General features: G+C 33.0%; 2 protein-coding genes across 2 annotated transcripts; both read right to left on the reverse strand.

Annotated features, from left to right (window-relative positions):
* Positions 1-6,382: 6,382 nt before the first annotated feature.
* Positions 6,383-6,850, reverse strand: LOC118044850 (SKP1-like protein 11). The gene has a single exon (XM_035053332.1). The coding sequence runs from the start codon at positions 6,848-6,850 to the stop codon at positions 6,383-6,385; it is 468 nt and encodes a 155-aa protein (XP_034909223.1).
* Positions 6,851-13,021: 6,171 nt separating this feature from the next.
* On the reverse strand, positions 13,022-15,743 carry LOC118044792 (cysteine-rich receptor-like protein kinase 1). The gene is made up of 6 exons (XM_035053276.2): positions 15,140-15,743; positions 14,882-14,989; positions 14,450-14,788; positions 14,001-14,235; positions 13,625-13,769; positions 13,022-13,378 (listed from the first exon to the last, which is right to left on the reverse strand). Exons 1-6 carry the CDS (start codon positions 15,741-15,743, stop codon positions 13,022-13,024), a joined length of 1,788 nt encoding a protein of 595 aa, XP_034909167.1.
* Between the last annotated feature and the right edge of the window lie 3,775 nt (positions 15,744-19,518).

Consider the following 19,518-nt stretch of genomic DNA (forward strand, 5'->3'; position numbering starts at 1 on the left):
AAAACGAATAGGGGGTGGGGGCGATCATTTCTGTGAGACCGAGAGACAGAGAGACCAAACGGGGGGGGCGAACAAAACGGGGGGGGCGATCAATCTGCTACTGAGAGACGGGGTGGGGGCGATCTTTTAACAGTGAATAGGCAAACTTTGCAAACAAAATGGGAACATAAATGAGAGGGGATTTCAGTGATTTTGTTGAACTGAACCGAGAGAGGAGAGGGGAACTGAACCGAGAGAGGAGAGGGGAATGGGAACAGAAATGAGAGTGGATTTCGGTGAACTAAACCGAGAGAGGAGAGGGGAACTGAACAGTGAAATAGTTCAATGCTAATGGAGAATAATGGCAGAAACGGTTATAATGAAATTATAGGGAAAATGAGAATGAAACAGTGTAATTGGGGATGTTAATGGGGAATTTGTGTTTTATTTTGCTTTGATTAATTTATGATTTGTGTTTGATTATATTTGTTATATATGGATAAATTTGTGTGACTATGCCGGTAATTTATTGAATTGATTGTGTTAGTATTTTATATGATTTTTTTAATATTTATTTTCCTAAATTTTTAGGTTTCGTTATCAGAAAACTTCACTTTCATGTTATGGATAGTAAGATAATTCATGCAGTATGTATGGGAGCAGCTGTAACTGTGATAGCTACAGGGGTAGCTATTATTGAACAAGAAAGAAATAGAATTAATATACCACGAGAACCACGTATAAATGCAATTGCTCAACGAGAATTCTATATTGACAGCATTTTGAATCGAGGTGATAGACATTGCGTTGAACAAATTCTTATGAAACCTGTTGTCTTTTATAGATTGTGTGATGTTCTCACAAGTCATAACCTATTACGATCAACTCAAAATGTGTCTATTAGAGAGCAAGTAATTGTGTTCTTACAAATTATAGGTCAAAACCAAAGATTTCAGGTTATTAGTGGTATATACTATAGGTCTGTTGAAACTATCCATCGTTACTTTAGAATTGTTTTAAAAGCAATTCTTAAGTTATACAAACACCTTATTAAAGATCCAGAGGATACAGTTCCAGCATAGATAATGAATAATAGAAGATTCTATCCTTATTTTAAGGTATGAAAACAATACCACTATTTTTATGAATTAATTAATTACATTAATAAGAAAATGTTATAAATTATTTTTTCATGTTTATATAGGATTGTGTGGGAGCAATTGATGGTACCCATGTTCCTGCAAATGTTCCTGTTGAGATTCAAGGAAAGTTTCGAGGACGAAAAGAAGGAACAACACAAAATGTTTTAGCAGCTATAACTTTTGATTTAAAGTTCATATATGTTTTAGCTGGTTGGGAAGGAAGTGCACATGATTCACGGGTTTTAGGTGATGCATTATCAAGATCTAGTGGTCTAAAAATTCCAGAAGGTATATAATAAATTATTTTATTATATGCAATAAACATATTAAATGTGTTATCAGATAAAGATAGTAATAAGTTTTATTTTTTTTAATTTGTAGGGAAATATTATCTTGGTGATGCTGGTTACGGTATTCGAAAAGGAATAATTTCTCCTTTTCGTGGAGTTCGATATCACTTGAACGAGTTTACAGAACGTGCACCAGAAAATGAAAAGGAGCTATTTAATCTTCGACACTCTTCATTGAGAACCGCTATTGAGCGAGGGTTTGGTATTTTGAAGAGTCGTTTTAGATCAATTGATGGAAAATCTTTTTGGTCCTATGAAACACAAGTAGATGTTGTGCTTGCATGTTGTATTATTCATAATCATATAATGGGGGTTGATCCTTATGACTTTATTATGGAAGAAATGTGTTCGGATAGTGAACCAATTAGACGAACAATCAACTTAAGTCAACGGGAGGAAAGGGAAGAGAATAGGGAGTTGATAACAAAAAGAGAAATGATTGCATCAACCATGTGGAATGACTATAACACTCAAAGAAACAATTAATTGAGTGTTAATTATGTGTTTTTTTTTATTATGTGTTGCTTAAGTTTGTGTTATCTTTGTTATGTATTTGGAGTAGATATTGACTTTATTATAATTTCTCTTTTAATTATTAATTGTAGTTTTTATATGAAATTTATTAAATCTAAATGTTGTATGATTTTATTTTGTATAAATTTATAATTTCTTTTTTGTAGAAATGAGTTCCACGCAGAATGAAAAATGCAAAGGCAAACACTTCACATGGTCTAAGCCTATGTCTCACATGTTGCTTGAGATATTAGTTGAGGAGGCACTTAAATGAAGCAAACCTTCTTCCACCTTTAAAGCAGAATCTTTTGTTAAGGTGGCTACAGAAATCAGTCAAAAGTTCAACGTCCAATACGAGCCTAAGCATGTGGAAAATCATCTCAAGACTGTGAAAAAAGAATGGGGAATAATAACCAAGCTTAAAAATAAAAGTGGCTTTGGCTGGGATGATTGTTTGAAGATGATTACAGTTTCGAAAGATGTATATGATGAAGAAGTAAAGGTATGATAAATATTATACTCTTTGTAATTTTTATATTTACTTTTGTTTTTAAAATGTTATACAATGAACTAAAAAATTGCATATTCTAAACTTTATGAACATGCACATCCCAATCATGACAAGTTTCTCAACAAAAAACTTGATATGTACGGGGCAATGGCAATTGTTGTTGGAAAAGACATGGCAATCGGAAATTATGCGAAATCATTTGCTGATGTGAACTTGGAAGAGAACACTGAAGAGCAATCAATTTCAATTGAAAATGAAGGTGAATATGAAGAAAGTTATAAGGGAAAAGAAACATCTTCCTCTAGTACACAAAAGAGGCAGTATAGGAAGAGAAATCGCATGTATGAAGATGATGGTATTGAAAAGTTGTCTAAACAGATTGGAGATGTAGCATTTGCAATTCAAAGTCTCAGCAAAAATCAACTTGATGTTAATGCGCTGTATACGGAAGTGATGAAAATTGAAGGCTTTGATGAGATCACTCTTGGGGATGCATTTGATCATTTTGTCCAAAATGAGATGTTGGCAAAAGCATTTATGGCAAAAAATGCTAATTTGAGGAAAATTTGGGTTCAAAATTTTGTGAACCGACACTGCTACAGGCCTGATTGCTAATATGGTTTGACTATGTTTAAAATTTGGGTTCAGACTATGTTTGTTATTTAACGAGTATGTTTACTTGTTTAATTCGGTCTAGCATATTTATGTTTGTAATTTGAACTAATATGTATGTATAAGACATCGAAACTTAATATTTATGCATGACTATGTTTGATGTTAGATATTTATATTTATATCTTGATGTTTATTTGATATAGATGGAAAGGATATTAAAGAGATAATTGCCTTTACCCGTACAAAAAAAAATATTTATCCAAAAAACCCATAAAAATATTTTTGTATGTATTTATCTTTTAAAAAATTCTTTATACCAAAAAAAAAAAACTCAAATATATAACTCTTACCATAAACTAATTTGGCTTTCTTCATATGAAAAAAAAATTTATTTTAAGCTTTTAAAATTGAAAAAAAATATATTAATAGGTTTTACGTAAAAAATATTTCACAAGCTTATTTTTCTATAATATGATATGATATATATATATATAGTTATATTTTATAAAATAAGTTATGTATGGATATAGGATATAATAAAAAAAATTCATCATTATACTTTTTAGATTTTATTTTTTTTTATTGTAAGTGATTAAATATTTTATATATATTAGATAAACTTGAAAAAAAAATTAATTCATTAATAAATTATTTTCCAGTTCATTTTCCATAATACAACCAAACACTGGAAAGTGTTTTCCAGTTCATTTTCCATAACACTGCCAAACATCGGAAAATATTTTCCCGGAATTCACTTTCCCCGGAATTCACTTTCCAAAAGGAAACCACTTTCCTGCAAACAAACGGAGCCCAAATCTCAATACATTTAACATTCGACTTCAACAACAAACTGATTTCACGTGCTATCATCTCTGTGAGCATGCTATCACTGCTCATACGTGCTGCAGCTGTCCAGCAATGCCTCGTTGGCACGCCCTCACGCCTATACTTGTGACACTAAAACACCAGGGAAAACATTGAATTTTTTTTTAATTCAGCCCTTATTTTTCCCTTTCAATTTCAACTTTTTTTTATTTTTTATTTTATCCTCAAAATTCTTCTAAGAATTATCTAGGTTATTTTTGGCCAACCAAATCGACTAGATTATATCATAACAAATCTCACATGATTTAATTTTAAACTCAAGTTAATTAAAAAGATCTGTTCAGTTGAGGTGTTTTTGAACTAGTTAAGTCAATTGGATCACTTCAATATATGGTTTAATTCTAAATCCAGGTTGGGCAAGAAATTTGTCAATTTTATCCTCAAATGTTTTTTATTGGTTGCACAAGTTGTTTTTGGATTGACTAATTCGACCGAGTTATATCATACCAACTCCTATATGTTTTAATTTTAATCCAGGTTGTGCAAGAAGTTTTGCCAGTAATTATTTTCCTTCCATGGGAGTTTAAAATTATCTTGCTATTGTACAGTTTCTTTGTTATAACTGTCCAAAAATAGGTTTTTTAGACAATACAAGTGAGCTGAAACAAGATTGCCAACTTGGATGCCTTCCCTCAATATAGCGCACCAATGCATAGTAGCTGTTCTGCGTTAGAGGATGAATAAATAGGTTATATTTTCAAATAATTATCTGGCAATGATTTTGCTTTTGCATACTTATACAGTGATTCTAGCTATGGAAGAATAGAAAGGTGCTCCTACCATATCACCGATGGCGCAGGCTTTCATTGCTAACAGAACTGTTAAAGAATCAATTTAATCTAAAAATTTAAATTAATAAGTGAAATTTTAAGAAATAATTTATATTATTCTCTAACACACTCCCTCAAGTGAAAGCTTTTTGAGCTTGAAACTTGCATAGACCCATATTATTTTGTATTTAATTTTTATTAAATAAATGGGAATGGTGAGATTCGAACTCGTGATTGCTTGGTCATCAAGGCTTTGATACCATATCAAAAAATCAATTCAATCCAAAAGCTTAAACTATTAGATGAGATTCCAAGAAATAATTTATATTATTTTCTAACAAGAACATGTTCATCACGACCCTTATGCAAATTTTGGGAAATTCAGTGCTGCTCAAGAGAAAAAAGAAAAAAAAGAAAAAGAAAAAAAGAAGAAGTTGTAAAATTTGAACGACCCTTTATCAATAATAATCTGGCATTAGCTAGGCCAGAAATTACCTGTTGCAATTCAATGGAATGGCTGTGAAGGCCTAACAGAGACTGAAAAAACACATAAAAACTTGACAAATCATAGCTACTGCTGAGTTAAATATTTGCTGGTATAATTTGTTCTTTTTTTTTTTTTTTTCTGAATTCAAGACTCAACAAGGTCAGAGGAGAAAAGAGAAAATGGGCCCTCGTTGTTAAGGAATTGAGTCATCATGGTGAGTTCACAAACACCAAAACGAAGCCTTCACTTTTCTGGGATTCCATTGTCCTGTTGGAAATATTGTAGGATCTCACAGCTTTTGGCTCTTTAACAGCCACAACAATTCTGCTTATAACCTAACCTTTCATTTTACATAATCTTCAAGGCTCAATCCATTGAGCCTTGAAACAAGTTTCTCAAGCTGCATATTTTCAAATTCTAGTCAGATGGTACAGAATTGCAAACTGAATAATGGGATTTTCCTTCTGCAATGAATTTCACTAGAGGAAGCGATTTTGAAGGCATTTTAGTCCCTTTATGAGAGCCTTGCATGCATAGCTTACGAGATTCTCAGCCTTGCATCCCTGTAGAGTTTAAAATTACTTTGACCATTAGAGGCTCAAAATTATAAAAAAGTGTCTTTGTCCCATATCTGTTCTTCATCTAAAGTCCTCAGAGGACCTTCCAACTCACAAAAAAAAAAAAATTAAATCCTTTAATCTCTCACCTCATAACCTGATAAATGTTTGTAAGATATGCATGTTAACAATAGGCAACAAAAGAACCAGGATTAATGAGCTAGTCACGTGACAGACAGAAATGATCAAAGCAAAAAAGTATGGTGAATCTGTTAAAAAGTGTAGGAAATAGAATCTGATGTGCATTATTTACACCGGGACATGTTTGCCAATACTAAGTATATAGTTACTAGGATTTATTTAAACTCAGGAATCAGGACATCATCAGCAGAAAACATGCATGGCTGCTCCACATATAAAACTGATGGCGATCAATTGCTATGGTCGGTCATATGCAATCTTAACTGATCCGTATAGTACTTATTGATCGAACCCTAAAACAAGAATAAAAAGAAAAAACCTTAAATTCCCCAACCAGAATATTCTAAAACAATTTTATTAAAGAAATTAACATCAAATTAACCATGAATTCTCCTTGAGAATTTCTTCCTTTTCCTCTGGGGTAAAATCGTTCTTGATATTAAAGAGTTCGCGGATTTTAATAGGTTGATGTTGATTCCTTGTGATCATGTCTGCAACTTTTTGTGTAAGTTGGCCAAGCAAAACTTCAATGCCAAGATAGTTTGAAGCTCGGAGAAGATCATAGAGAGAATCTGTGTCAACATCTAAAAAATCAGCATCCCACTTATGAAGCTCATCCTTAGATGCATCGCTCGCATGCTTCTTCAACCACTCCACAATCTTGGTTAGGGTTTTCTTTTCTACATTGAAGAGTGGAATCGCATCATCAGGGCTATGGCCATCTGCAACCATGCTCTTGATGATTTCAGATTGTAAGGCAGCCTTCTCTTCCACCTCAACAACTTCATTGTCACTGGTTTTCAACTTCAAAACCCTAGTTGTTGTCTCTGAACATGCCATGATGTATGACAGGTAGTAATTTTAGTCCAAAGAAACCTGATGAAAAACCAGAAGACCGATAACAAAAACTACTCGTTAAGAGATTGCAGAGCATGAATGATTGAGAATTTTACAGAAGAAACGTCAAGAGGTCAGGGTATATTTAGGATTTAGGGCATGTTACTCCCTCTCCGGAATAGGATTATTTCTAATCCAAAACAAATAAGGACTAAGATTATATTTTTTCCAAAACAAACAAGTTATAATAGGAAAAATTGTACACTTAACCCAAAAAATTAAACTAAAAGTCAAATTAACACAGCAGCAAATTTTTTTAACAAAATAATACACTTTTGCATCTTATTGTCGAGAACCGCGACAGTTAAATAATTTCGTATTTCATAATTATAATATTACAAATCAGGATAAAATTTTAATTAATATCATAATTTAATTTATAAATGTGATATTAATTATATCTTTATGTAAACCGAAACGTGTGTGTGGACATGTTATGACCTGTTTGTTTTTGTGTTTTAAAAGTGTTTTTAAAAAATTTTGAAATTTTGAAAATTTTTTATTAACTTCAAATTAATATGTTTTTAGTGTTTTCAAATCATTTTGATGTGTTGATGTCAAAAATAATTTTTAAAAAATAAAAAAATATTATTGACATGTATTTTGACACAAAAAATTATTTAAAAAACAACCGTAATTATATTGTCAAACAAGCTCGCATAAAGTTATAAAATAGGAAAAACCAATTTACTAAAAATCTTTTCATCTTTCACCTCAATAATCTGTCACAATCATGCAGTGAATTGCTAATACAGAACATGTTGTATCAATAGGACAATCATGGCCTTGTGGAGAACAAAAACAATGATCATTGAGCATATAGCACAAAATTCTGAGGAGAAACAACACTGCTCAGAAAAAGTTGAGGATTAACTAGAAATATTAGTGTAAGCAATCAATTCCTGTCCCTTTCACCTCTCCAATATTTCATTTGTAATTATTCAATCAAGTAATGGAGTGCTTAACTAGAAATTAGGAGTTACAGACGGAAAATAAACAGATGAGGATTATGTGGCTTCTCATGTTACATTTGCTTGCAATGTAGACGACGAGGGTGATACACTGAAGTTTCTGTGTGCCTTGTGAGCCTCGGATTAGGGCACTATGTGTATAGTACATCTGATCTGATGACTAAGACTTGACATTGAAGCCTTGTAATGATAATTCTGCATGTGCCTGTCAGGATTGAGCAGAAGACTTTCACAACCCATCCCTGTTGTGCTTCCCCCATACAATTCGTCGGTTCTTGAAGAGTTTTGATGTCCATGCTGTCTGATATAGCTATGGTGCATATATAATGATGTGTACAGTTTGTTTAGCTACTTTTCATACTGGTTCTGAAAAAGCTGTGGTGACGTTACCAGGTAGAATCAATGGAGGAGCACAAAATCATATAATCTGGATGTCGTGGTTATGCAACTACTGCATGGGAATCAACAAAACCTTGAGTTTTTTTAACGAAGTCTTTCGTATCGATTCAAACTGCATATTTCAATATTTGCAGGGGAATTAGTCACCAGCACACAACATAAATCTCCTCTTGTAAATGATAAGGGGTGGATTGTTAATGATCTCATGGTGCTGCATCATATCCCGTTTGTTTACAAAAGCCTTCCCTGTACTATGTGCTGCATCATATCCCATTTGCTTACAAACACCTTCCCTGTACTATCACTGTTACAGATTCTTCCTTAGTTGGAACCACAAAGCTAAGGCTGCGTGGCTCACTAAAACAGACTCTCAATAACGAAAGAAAACATAAAAAAAGTAAAGATATGTGAATCGTATTGCAGGCTTAACATCAGTTTCAAAACGCCCTGTATCAGCTCCTGTACCACCAGCTAGTTGGATTTAAATCTCTTCTGGATCTTCACTGTATCAATCCTCTGGCATCCTCAATGACTTGCAACAACGCCCTTGTCCTCATGGGAAAACTGTGGAAACCTCAATGCAAGATTCTCTGCAAGCTCCCATGCAGCTTCTGCACGAGACAAACCTTTACATAGAACCAGCACATGGGTAGCACATGGGAACCAGCACATTTGTAGACATTCTCCATGAATGAGGTTGCTACTATCATTGTTGTATAAGGATGGCTGAGGGCCATGAAATCTCTATATTTGTTGAGTTTATCCACCACCACAAATATAACTTCCTTCCCGTAAGATTTAGGAATTCCTTCTATAAAATCCATACTAACATCTGTAAATGGAAACTGAGGTATGGGTACTGGTTGTAGTTTAATACATGTTGTCTTATTCTTTTGGCAGATAGAACGCTCTTTACATATATACTGCCTGACCTGTTTCTATAGTCTCTTCCAATAAAAAAATTGCCTCTCTTTTTAGCTGTCACTGTTGATCCAGAATGTCTTCCCATGGCAGTGTCGTTGTACATGGAAATCAACTGTAGTTTAAGCTCCTCCACATTACCCCCTACTATATTTCCCTTTTGTTTAAATGATAATTCACCTATTTATAATGAGGGTGAGAATTAGGATTATCTTGTAGATCTTTTATAATGCCTTGCACCACACTATCCTGCTCCCATGATTTCCTGACCTCATTCATAATGGTAGTAGAACCCGTAGACATTACCATAGTAAAATCTCCACAGCTGGAACTCCTGGAAAGTCTATCAGCTACTGCATTCTCCCTGCCCTTTTTATATTCGATATCATAGTCAAATCCTAGAAGTTTTGTCATCCATAAGTGTTGGGAAGGATAAGACAACCTCTGCTCTAGGATGTGTCTGAGAGTGACTTGATCAGTACGGATGGTAAAATATACGAGGGGTAATTTTTCCCAAGTTCTGATCTTCTACCTCAGTTTCCACTTCTCCAGTGTCTTCTTCATCATCATTAATGATACAAAGAAAATAAAGCCTTTTGTTCCTGAACTTGCCCTGACATAAATTTATCATCACACCAAAAACAGAGGCCATATGCCCCCAAACATAATGATGATGAGGCCTATCCATAGAACATCAAAGCCCTGAATGTAAGTCTCCAGATTCCCAACTTGCCTAAGCTCCATAAGCTCTTTTAATGGATCCTTTTGGCCCACAAACGTAGCACATAGGGCTTCTAAATAATCCCCCGAGGTAACCCTTTCATTTCCCACACCTTTCATGCAATTATGGTGCCAGTACAAGGCAACCCCATCCAAGTAATAAGAAGCCAATTTCAGCTTGCCTGACTCCTCTACTTAATCTATTTCAAAGTATTTGTTACATTTGCATAGCCATTTATGGACGTCCTCTCCCTAAAAAAAGTAGGAAAGTCACGTTGAGGCTTATGTACCTTGTGGTAAGTAGCTTCTCCTTCACAGGGAAGATTGATTTGAGTAGCTGTAGCATTAGCCTGCAGTTTGTGTTTCTCCTTGTTGGCACTAGACTCCCCAGTCTCTTGTTGTAGGACCTGAAGAATAGATGTTTATTGGTATATCAACCTACTGATGAGGTCCTTTAATTCACCAAGTTTGATTTCATGGTTATACCTTGTATTTTTCAATTTCTGTGAATTAGAGTCCAGTAGCTTCATCACCTGGCCATGATTATGTGCTTGTTCCTTATTGACAGATTCTATAGATTCCTTCAACTCTTGAGACCTGGTGTCAGGAGCCATTTCCTTGGCCCGAAGAGTCCCTGCTCTGATACCACTCGGTGGAAGTCTAATGGCGATAGCACCTACAAGCACTAAATCCAGAGAAAAAGGGTCTAATGGATTAGTATGAACCATCCAGGATTCACTGAGAAGGTTACAGCATCAATGGTCAAGAGATGAAGAGAAAGAAGAAGGATCTCCAAGCCATATTTGTCTAACACCGCCACTCAAAGCCCCACAAGCATCCGATGTGTCGCCAGCAGCCTTCAGGTGCGCTGCCAAATGCACAACGAGCGGTTCCTCATCAGTCCTTGTTATGTCTTATTCAGAGTAATCGAGCCCCTAATTTTGTTGATGTTATGGCTGGTAGATCCTTGAAAGTTTAATTTCTACAAATACGCCAGTACTAATATTTATTATTTAGTTTAATTTTCACCCAATGACGAAAGTATTGCATGATGACTTGTCGTTGTTCTTGATTAGTTTTATTTAACTATTAGGATGATTATCTAAGCTTTGATTTTTATAAACACTATTGCTTAACATCGTTTTTTTAGTTCTAAGATGCATACATTATATATATGGTAAGTTTGGGTTAGACTTGATCTAGGCAACATGTGCTCATGCGAATTGATATGAATTTGTGGACTTCTCTTTTTATATATATATTAGGAATCATGAAATTTTCTTAATTAATCAATATATTATTTAAACTTTAAATTTAAGTTCGGACAAATAAAAATATTATTTAATTGAAGTTATTAATTAGTTTATCAAGATTAAACTATATATGTTTTTTATATATTTATATTACTTGATTTTATTTTTTATGTTGAAAAGCCACTGAGAAATCTTTGGTAAATGATGATGTTCTAATGATATTAATATGCACACTGTCATGGAAATTATATATAAGAAAACTACTAAATGAAATAAATAAAATAGAAATAATAACAAACAAAGAGAAAACTCCATCATTTTATTCGTGTTGGTCTTAGATCTAGATTGGACTTGAATCAACTAACTCGGACGAATTCAATATAAGCAATCATCGAACAATGTAAAATCATAAATAAATTAAACATGCAAAGATGATATATCTAGCAGACACAACTATATAAATCATACTCAACATATATTTATCATGTAAAATCATGTAAAAATAATAAAATCATACTGAAATCATGTAAAGTTATGTAAAATCATGATTTTATCATTTTATAATAATTCTAAATTTTTAATTATTATTTTTCTCATTACATATCTTTGTGTTTATTCATTAAGGTATAGGTCTCATAAGTGCTTGTATCTATAAATTCTTTCTTCAATCAATAGTGCAAGGATGAAAAATACATGATCTTGTTTAAACCCTTCATAACAAATAAAAAATGATCTATTATGGTATAGAACTTTGAAAATTCTTATTCTATATAGATTTTTTATAAATAAGAATAAAAGGTTATACTCTGAAATCTGATCCACTATATGTTTATGTTTAAATACCATAATTTTTTAAACAAGTTTACAATATTATGATTTTTTTATAAAAAATCTCATAACTTGTCTAAGATATAATCTAATAAAGACCCAGACTTCAAGATTAAAGAGAAATGTCCTGCTTTGAATTGTTTGACTCATTTGTTTTAATTCATACAAAGCATACAATTTCTCATTGACCTGCTTATTAATATTTAATTATGTATTGATTCACTTGTTGAGATTCATGGTATGTAATAAATAATATCTGAAATTTATAAAAATATAATAATATTTTAAAAAAAACATAAATATATTTAAAAGTAATTCATTATTCATCAAAACAAAAAAACATTAGATAAGTCAAAACACTATAAATAATCATGCATTTAGAGGGAGTACTGTAACTTATGTTAACCAATAAAAAAATATAGTTGTAAAGACTAGCTGTTTTCAATGTTTTTTTTCTTGTACATAGAATCTTACTAACCACTTCAAACTTATCATGTGCTTGCATATGTTATATTATCAAGGGGGAAAGAGAACACCCAAGAATACAAGAGGTTTTGTTGAAAAAAAATAAAAACCTATATGTATCCCCTAAATATTTTTCTTCCAAGTGCAAGATAACCCCCTTGCAGGTTCTTTTCTATCAATCGGGGCCCTCTCCTCACCACCCTCATGGGAACAGTCTACGTGATTCATAACTACTGCTCTTGTTCACAAAAAGCAGCACCTACACTATTTTCAATATTGTCTTTCCATTTCATATGGACAAAGTTTTCCAACTTCCATGTCTTCAACTCCAAATCAAATCTCATTTCGCTAAGGAATAAGATTACTAGTAGGAGCCCGGTGGTATCTCACTGAACCCACTTCAGGTTCTTGCTAGAGAATTGAGGTGGGTCTTGACCAGCTGCGTATCGATCTTTGATATAAAATGGTGCATATTTTCCCAAGACTTGTGAAGAGTATTTGACAGGATCTACGTTGTCTCAGGTTGTTCAAGTGTTGAAGAATTTCTTGATCTGGGACTATCTGTAGCGTCTGAATTTGGAGGGGTCACCCAAGAGTGTTTCTTGAGAGGTTGTTTGCTGTTTTACCACTGAATTACATGTAAGTGATACTTCCGTGATGCAGCTGTCTGCACCGCCATCAGGACTAAGAACGCTAGCATTCAGGAATGGAGGTTGCTTTGGAGAGGGGATTTCACATTGGGCATCGGTGAGCATCTGTACTACTCCATTCATGGACGGTCTTAGCCTTGAAGAAGCTTGTGTGCATAGAAGTCCTATTTGAAGCACCTTTTCTGCCTGTTTCTGGGAAAACATACCTCTTAAGCCAGGATCAACCATGTCTGTAATTGTATTAGCTTTGTGATGCTTCCAAACCTGATATCAGAATGATGAAAAACACTGTCAATAGGCATGTAACACATTCTTGCCGGTTGTAAAACACTCCAAGTTACAAATCGCACTCGAGATCGTCAAGAAGTTTCCATGTAAAAGAATAAGATGCTAACAAAGGTCTCAAAGATCAAATGGAAATGAGTTCCATATTTCTAAAAAGCTTTTACATTGAAAACACCTGGAAATTTCAATGAGAATATTTTTGCTCTAAAGGAATAAGAATCTTACAGAATGCAGAATTGAACTTGATCCCTGTGAGAACACACTGTTCTTTCTACCAGTTGCAATCTCAAGAAGTAGAACCCCAAAACCATAAACATCAACTTTCTCTGTTAGCTGCCCTCGAACAAGATATTCAGGAGCCATATATCCCCTGCAAACGAATAATCGCGATTTAGAAGCAACAAACGATGTTTCTACTCTGTTTATTATATTGTGATTTTAATTCTGAGTTGGTTTTTGGTATATTGAAACTTAGTTCCCCTTCTAGCATTACTCCATAAATCACACACGATAACGAAATCAATGGCCGATGTGCTTTTAAAGAAAAGAATATGTAGACAAAAAGTAACTAAAACTTGTATATATGAGGTTCATTTCTTACAACGTTCCTGCAATGCCAGTGCTAATATGGGTGTTGTCGGTGGCAACACAACGAGCAAGTCCAAAATCAGCAATCTTTGGAGTAAGCTTCTCGTCAAGAAGAATGTTGCTAGTTTTGATATCTCTATGAATGATAGTCACTCCACAACCTCCATGTAGATATGCAAGTCCTCGGGCTGTTCCTAGGATAATATTAAACCGCTGCTGCCAGTTGAGAATATGTAATGTGTTCTTAACTGCAACAAATGAAGATCATGTTATTGCTATGGATATATAGACCTCAAGCATTCTGCATCCTCTTTTGTCCTAAAATTATTGTTGGCACAAGTTTAGGCAGAAAGCTCAAGGATTTTTAAGCAATGTTTAACATGGTAATCGAATTAGAAAGGGAAAATCAAAGTGGGAATCTAGGAAATGAAAACACTGACATTGAACTGTAGATTGACTTACTGAAAAGAATCTGATCAAGGCTCCTGTTAGGTACATATTCATAAACAAGAAGACTCTCAGGGCCTTCAATGCTGCAACCCAAAAGGATGACAAGGTTTTTGTGTTGGATACCACTGATCAAGTTAACTTCATTGAAGAACTGGTCAACCCATTGCCTTGTACTATAGACCAATCTCTTAACTGCAACCGTTCTTCCATCTGGGAGAGTTCCTTTAAAAACAGAACCAGCTCCTCCTTGGCCCAATTTCCTCGAGTCATCAAAATACTCAGTTGCCTTCTCAAGCACTTCATAAGTGAAATTTAAACTAGAGTTGGGTGAAAGGCGGAGATTGCTTTTGTCTAGGGATAAGAAAGAGCAGAACAAGTTAGAAATGGATAAATTTGAAATTGATAGCTCGTCAAGGACATATAGTTTCTTGGTTGCAATTTCACCTCCTTTCCTCTTTGACAATCTCTCATACCCTATAAAAGCACCAAAAGAAGCTAGCACGACGAACACAACTGTCGATAGAGTAACTGCTACTACGATTCCAGTGTTGTCTGTACAAGGTAGCAAAACATGTTGTGACAGTAAAGCAACATTCATGATTCAAGACAAAACAAATAGTGTTAACATAGACTACATACCATAAAAACCAACAGCAAAAAGTTCAAGGCAATACAAATTTAATCAAAGAGAGGCAATCTTACCACAACGAGCTTTTGATTCCACGGATTTCTTAAAAAAATGCTGTGTAGAATACTTCATGTAACAACCAGCAAAAAAGGCACTGCCCCCCGAGCCAGGAGCACATTGACTTAATTTTGAGCCTGCTTTCACCAGGCACTTTCTACACTCATCCTTACCAAGCGTATTCCAACATTGTGCCAAAGCATAAACGGAAAAAACTCTTCCCTTTACCTCCGCAGCTGCAAACGTTCCATTCCCGAGTGCCATTGCAGTGACATTCTGTATCGCTGCTGCCAAGCGTTGCTTGAACTCCATGTGCAAAAAGCTATCTGTCAAAGCATTTGTTGGCTCACCACATACCACAGCATCATTCATGGGATCAATGGCTTCATGAAAGAAGTTATAGTTATCGTAACGAATAAAACAACCATTAAGATAGATTCGAGCAGAAGTGGCAGGGAGACAACGTGGGAGTTTGACTCTGCCTTGGAAAAAACAGATTTTGCAATCAACACTGGAAAGATCATCATGACATTGGGCTAATCCATATATCTGAAGCAATGGGGAGGTGATGAAACCGCATCCCCAGTTCCGAGAACCAACCTGTTTTTGGAGAGAATCCATGACTTTCACAATGTTTGGTACGTAGGAATTGTCAATGTGCTTAGAAGAGCCGCAGACAAGGCTGGTTTCGGACTTGCGATCGGCGGATGAAAAGGGAAAGAGAAATAAAATAAATATTACAAACAACCGTACGAGGTTTTGAGAGAATGTGAATGATGATTGCATTGAATTCAAATGGGGTTGCTCTGTTTATCTCTGTTCTCCTCTGTTTTGATGTATTATGTATTGAGAAATGAAGGAGAGTAGAGGGGACATGGATTATCACCTTCAATTGTTATCTTCTGAAACATATTATCCTCTCTCTCTCTCTGGATTTGAGTGACTTCTAGAAAGAAATGGAGAGGAGGAGAGGATATGATCCTCCTATGTTATGGTATGTGGTTTTGTATAACAGAATGTTTTTTGTTTCTTTTTCTTGGACGAACTATCATGATTTCTGCTATTGGTTTTCGGGAGGAAGATGGAAAGGAATAGAAAATAGACTGGAGGGGTGAACTGGCTTCGGTTTCTCTTTCTTTATTTAGAGCATTGTTAAGATAACACAGCAAAGTGGCAATTTAATAATGGCGGGTGGATGGGAGGCCATGGATTCGGGACAAGAAACCGTTTGTTTTCTTTTTTCAAGAGTTGTTTTTTGAAAAAAAATATTATTTTATTATTATTTTTTTAAAAAAATAATATTTTTTTTTATATTTTCAGATCATTTTAATATGCTAATATCAAAAATAATTTTTATAAAAAAACAATTAATATATTTCCGAGTAAAAAACAACTACAACCATACTTTCAAACACCCCCTGAACTGTCTGGCTGATACTCATTTCACACGTTTAAGTCACTACAAGCTATCTGCCACCAATTAAACATTTTTAAAAAAGAAAAAGTATGCAAGTTTTTCTTAAGGTGTTTTTTATATAAAAATATCAAAAATAAAAAAAAATTGTATATATCTAATAAAATAAATTAAAAATTATATATATTAATAAATAAATAAATAAATAAATAAATAAAGAGTCATTAATAATGAATAAAGATGAAAATTAAAAAATTAAGAGTAAAATATAGATCAAGATATTTGACCTTACAACTCAGTTATTTGACATGTTTATGTTTAACGACTTTGTTCATAAAAATCAACTTTTTTATTTAATTAAATGATAATAAAAATATATACATGAAATTGATTAAATAAAATAAGATACAAACAAATATTATGCAAAGTTACTAACTTTATTACCGGGTAAATGGTTTCACCTCCCATTACTGCGCACTAGCTCCATTACAGGATAACTAGTTACACCCACATCAATATTAAAGAAGAACATTTCACATTTAATGAAAGCATACTTACTTAATTCAATACAACCATATCAAGGTATCAAGCACTTACTTCACAACAATATCTATTTATCTACCAATTATTTCACACGTTAGTTATCTCATAATCTTATCATCTAAATTTTCCCAACATAATTTTTGTTATTGTGATCAATAATAATTGTTACATAGAAATCTCATTGTTACTATCAAAGGTAATATATATATATATATATAAGGTTCTCTCATTGTTGCAGTCAAATCACAATCTCATAACATACCATAAACTTCTGCTTATGCAAATAATTACAAATTACAAACTAAATTCTACCTCAAAGGCATATGCCTTCCATCAACAATGATAACAAGAATACACTATAAAATTTAATTTTCATTGTTATTCTAACATTTATAAAAGCATGTGTAATACTTAAAAAGCAAGAGAGGGTCAGTCTCTTACCAATAATTTTAATTCCTTTTGAATAAACTAAACTAGCAAATTATCCCGATCATCTGAACATAGTTGTCATTAGCCCTTCGACTGGTCTAAATAAATTATTCTTTTTATTGTCTATGTTTCATTCAAGAATTGACATTATATATCCAAAGCATAACCATATTTTATTTTGACAATGAGCTTCTCTTTTTTCTTCTTCACCTACTAAGGGAGCAATTTTGGATTGGGATATTTTGACCTTTTTAGGCCACTAAGTGAGTGGTGGCTTATGGGTCCAGTTTTCCATAATAAAATGAAACAGATCTAATGGATTTCTACTATCCTTTTAGGTTCAAAGCCTGTCATTATTAGGTATTTGATAAGTACTTAAAAGTGTATTTTTATTAAGGTTTTATATCATTATATTATTGCACTTAAAGTATCATTAAATTCTCTAACTTAAGCATGTTTTATAATAACAAGTTTGATAATATAAGATATATTTAATTTATAGCAAATACTTGGTTCTAAATGCAGGTTTGTAAAACATGCTTATCTCATAATTTAGAGGACTAATTGATGTGTTTGATTATTGAGATCGAGGGGACAAAAAGAGGGTTAAATTTAGAAAATAAATTCTAGTTAAACTGGTTCAATTTAAACCGGAACACTATTTGATTTTTAAGTCATAACTGGAGGCTGAAGCTATAGACCTTGGATTTAGGTGTGGTTTAGCATGATGGCGCGTTAAGACATAGGCCTAAAACATTGATGAAGAGTTCAAGGCTCAATACTGTCTTTTTAGAGTTCAAATCTTAGCAACAAAAGAGAAGTATAGATCTATCCTACACCTAGACATTGTTTGATGTTCAGTCCATATCTCGAGTCCTAAGAGTTCAAATAAGCTTGTTCATGTTTTGTTGGAAATATAAGACAAATACCAACAACTTTCATGCAAACCATCTACTTAGATTATGCAGCCACCAAATTAAGAATTAGTCATCCAATTAGTTAAACCACCAAATTAATTAGTCACCATCAATAATTCTAAATTTTGCCGATAAAAGAAGGCATTTGTCATTCATTTAGACATCTTAGTTTTCATATCAAGATACATGCTTCTTTTTTTTTTTGTATTTTTGTAATATTCAAATTTTATTTTATATTATATTGTCATTAATCTCTTATTTATGCTTATCATTTTTTTTCTTTATTATACTTAGTTCATTTATATCGTACCTATGTTTTTATCTTATTTATTTATGTTTTCATTTTTAATTATGTTTAGTTAAGTTTATTTTTTTCAATGTGACATTAATGGTGTAAGAATAAGTATAGTATAAACTCAACATGGGTTTTAATATTTAAATTCAAGAAAATTTGCTATTAAAATGTGTTATAGTTGTTATCTTAATCAATCTTAATATCTTGCTTGTTAAGTGGTGAGTCTGGATTCGTAGTGTACAATCATTAACACAACAAATACTTGATTTTTGCATAGCTTATTGTATGGATAACCGATACATGTTCTATGAAAGGATCTCGATTTGTTGTTGACATAAGTTAGCACCATATATACTTGACAATATTTACAAGTGTTACGTTACTCGAATAAGGTAATTAATATAATCATGTTAATAAATTAAAATGAGTCATTAATGATAAATTATCCTATTGGAACCTCACTTGTGTGTAGTTTTCAATTAAGTAATATAAAGAGTTTGGACTATATTTATTTAAAATACTATTAGTGGATCATCTAACCTCGGTAATTTTTTTTTATCTTTGTTAAATCTTTACATTAATAAGAAAGTAAATTCCAAGAAAGTAAATTATTTTCTGATTTTTGGTAGTGTAATGAAAAATAAGTTGAAAAACACTTTTCAGTATTTAGTTATGTCATGGAAAATGAGCTGGAAAATAACTTATTAATATTTTTTTTTCAAGTTTATTAAAATAAACAGGAATAAATCTTACAAATTAAAAAGTTGAATGAGAATGAAATTGAAAAAAAATATAATT

This window comes from Populus alba, chromosome 12 (genome assembly GCF_005239225.2).
Source record: "Populus alba chromosome 12, ASM523922v2, whole genome shotgun sequence".
NCBI lineage: Eukaryota > Viridiplantae > Streptophyta > Magnoliopsida > Malpighiales > Salicaceae > Populus > Populus alba.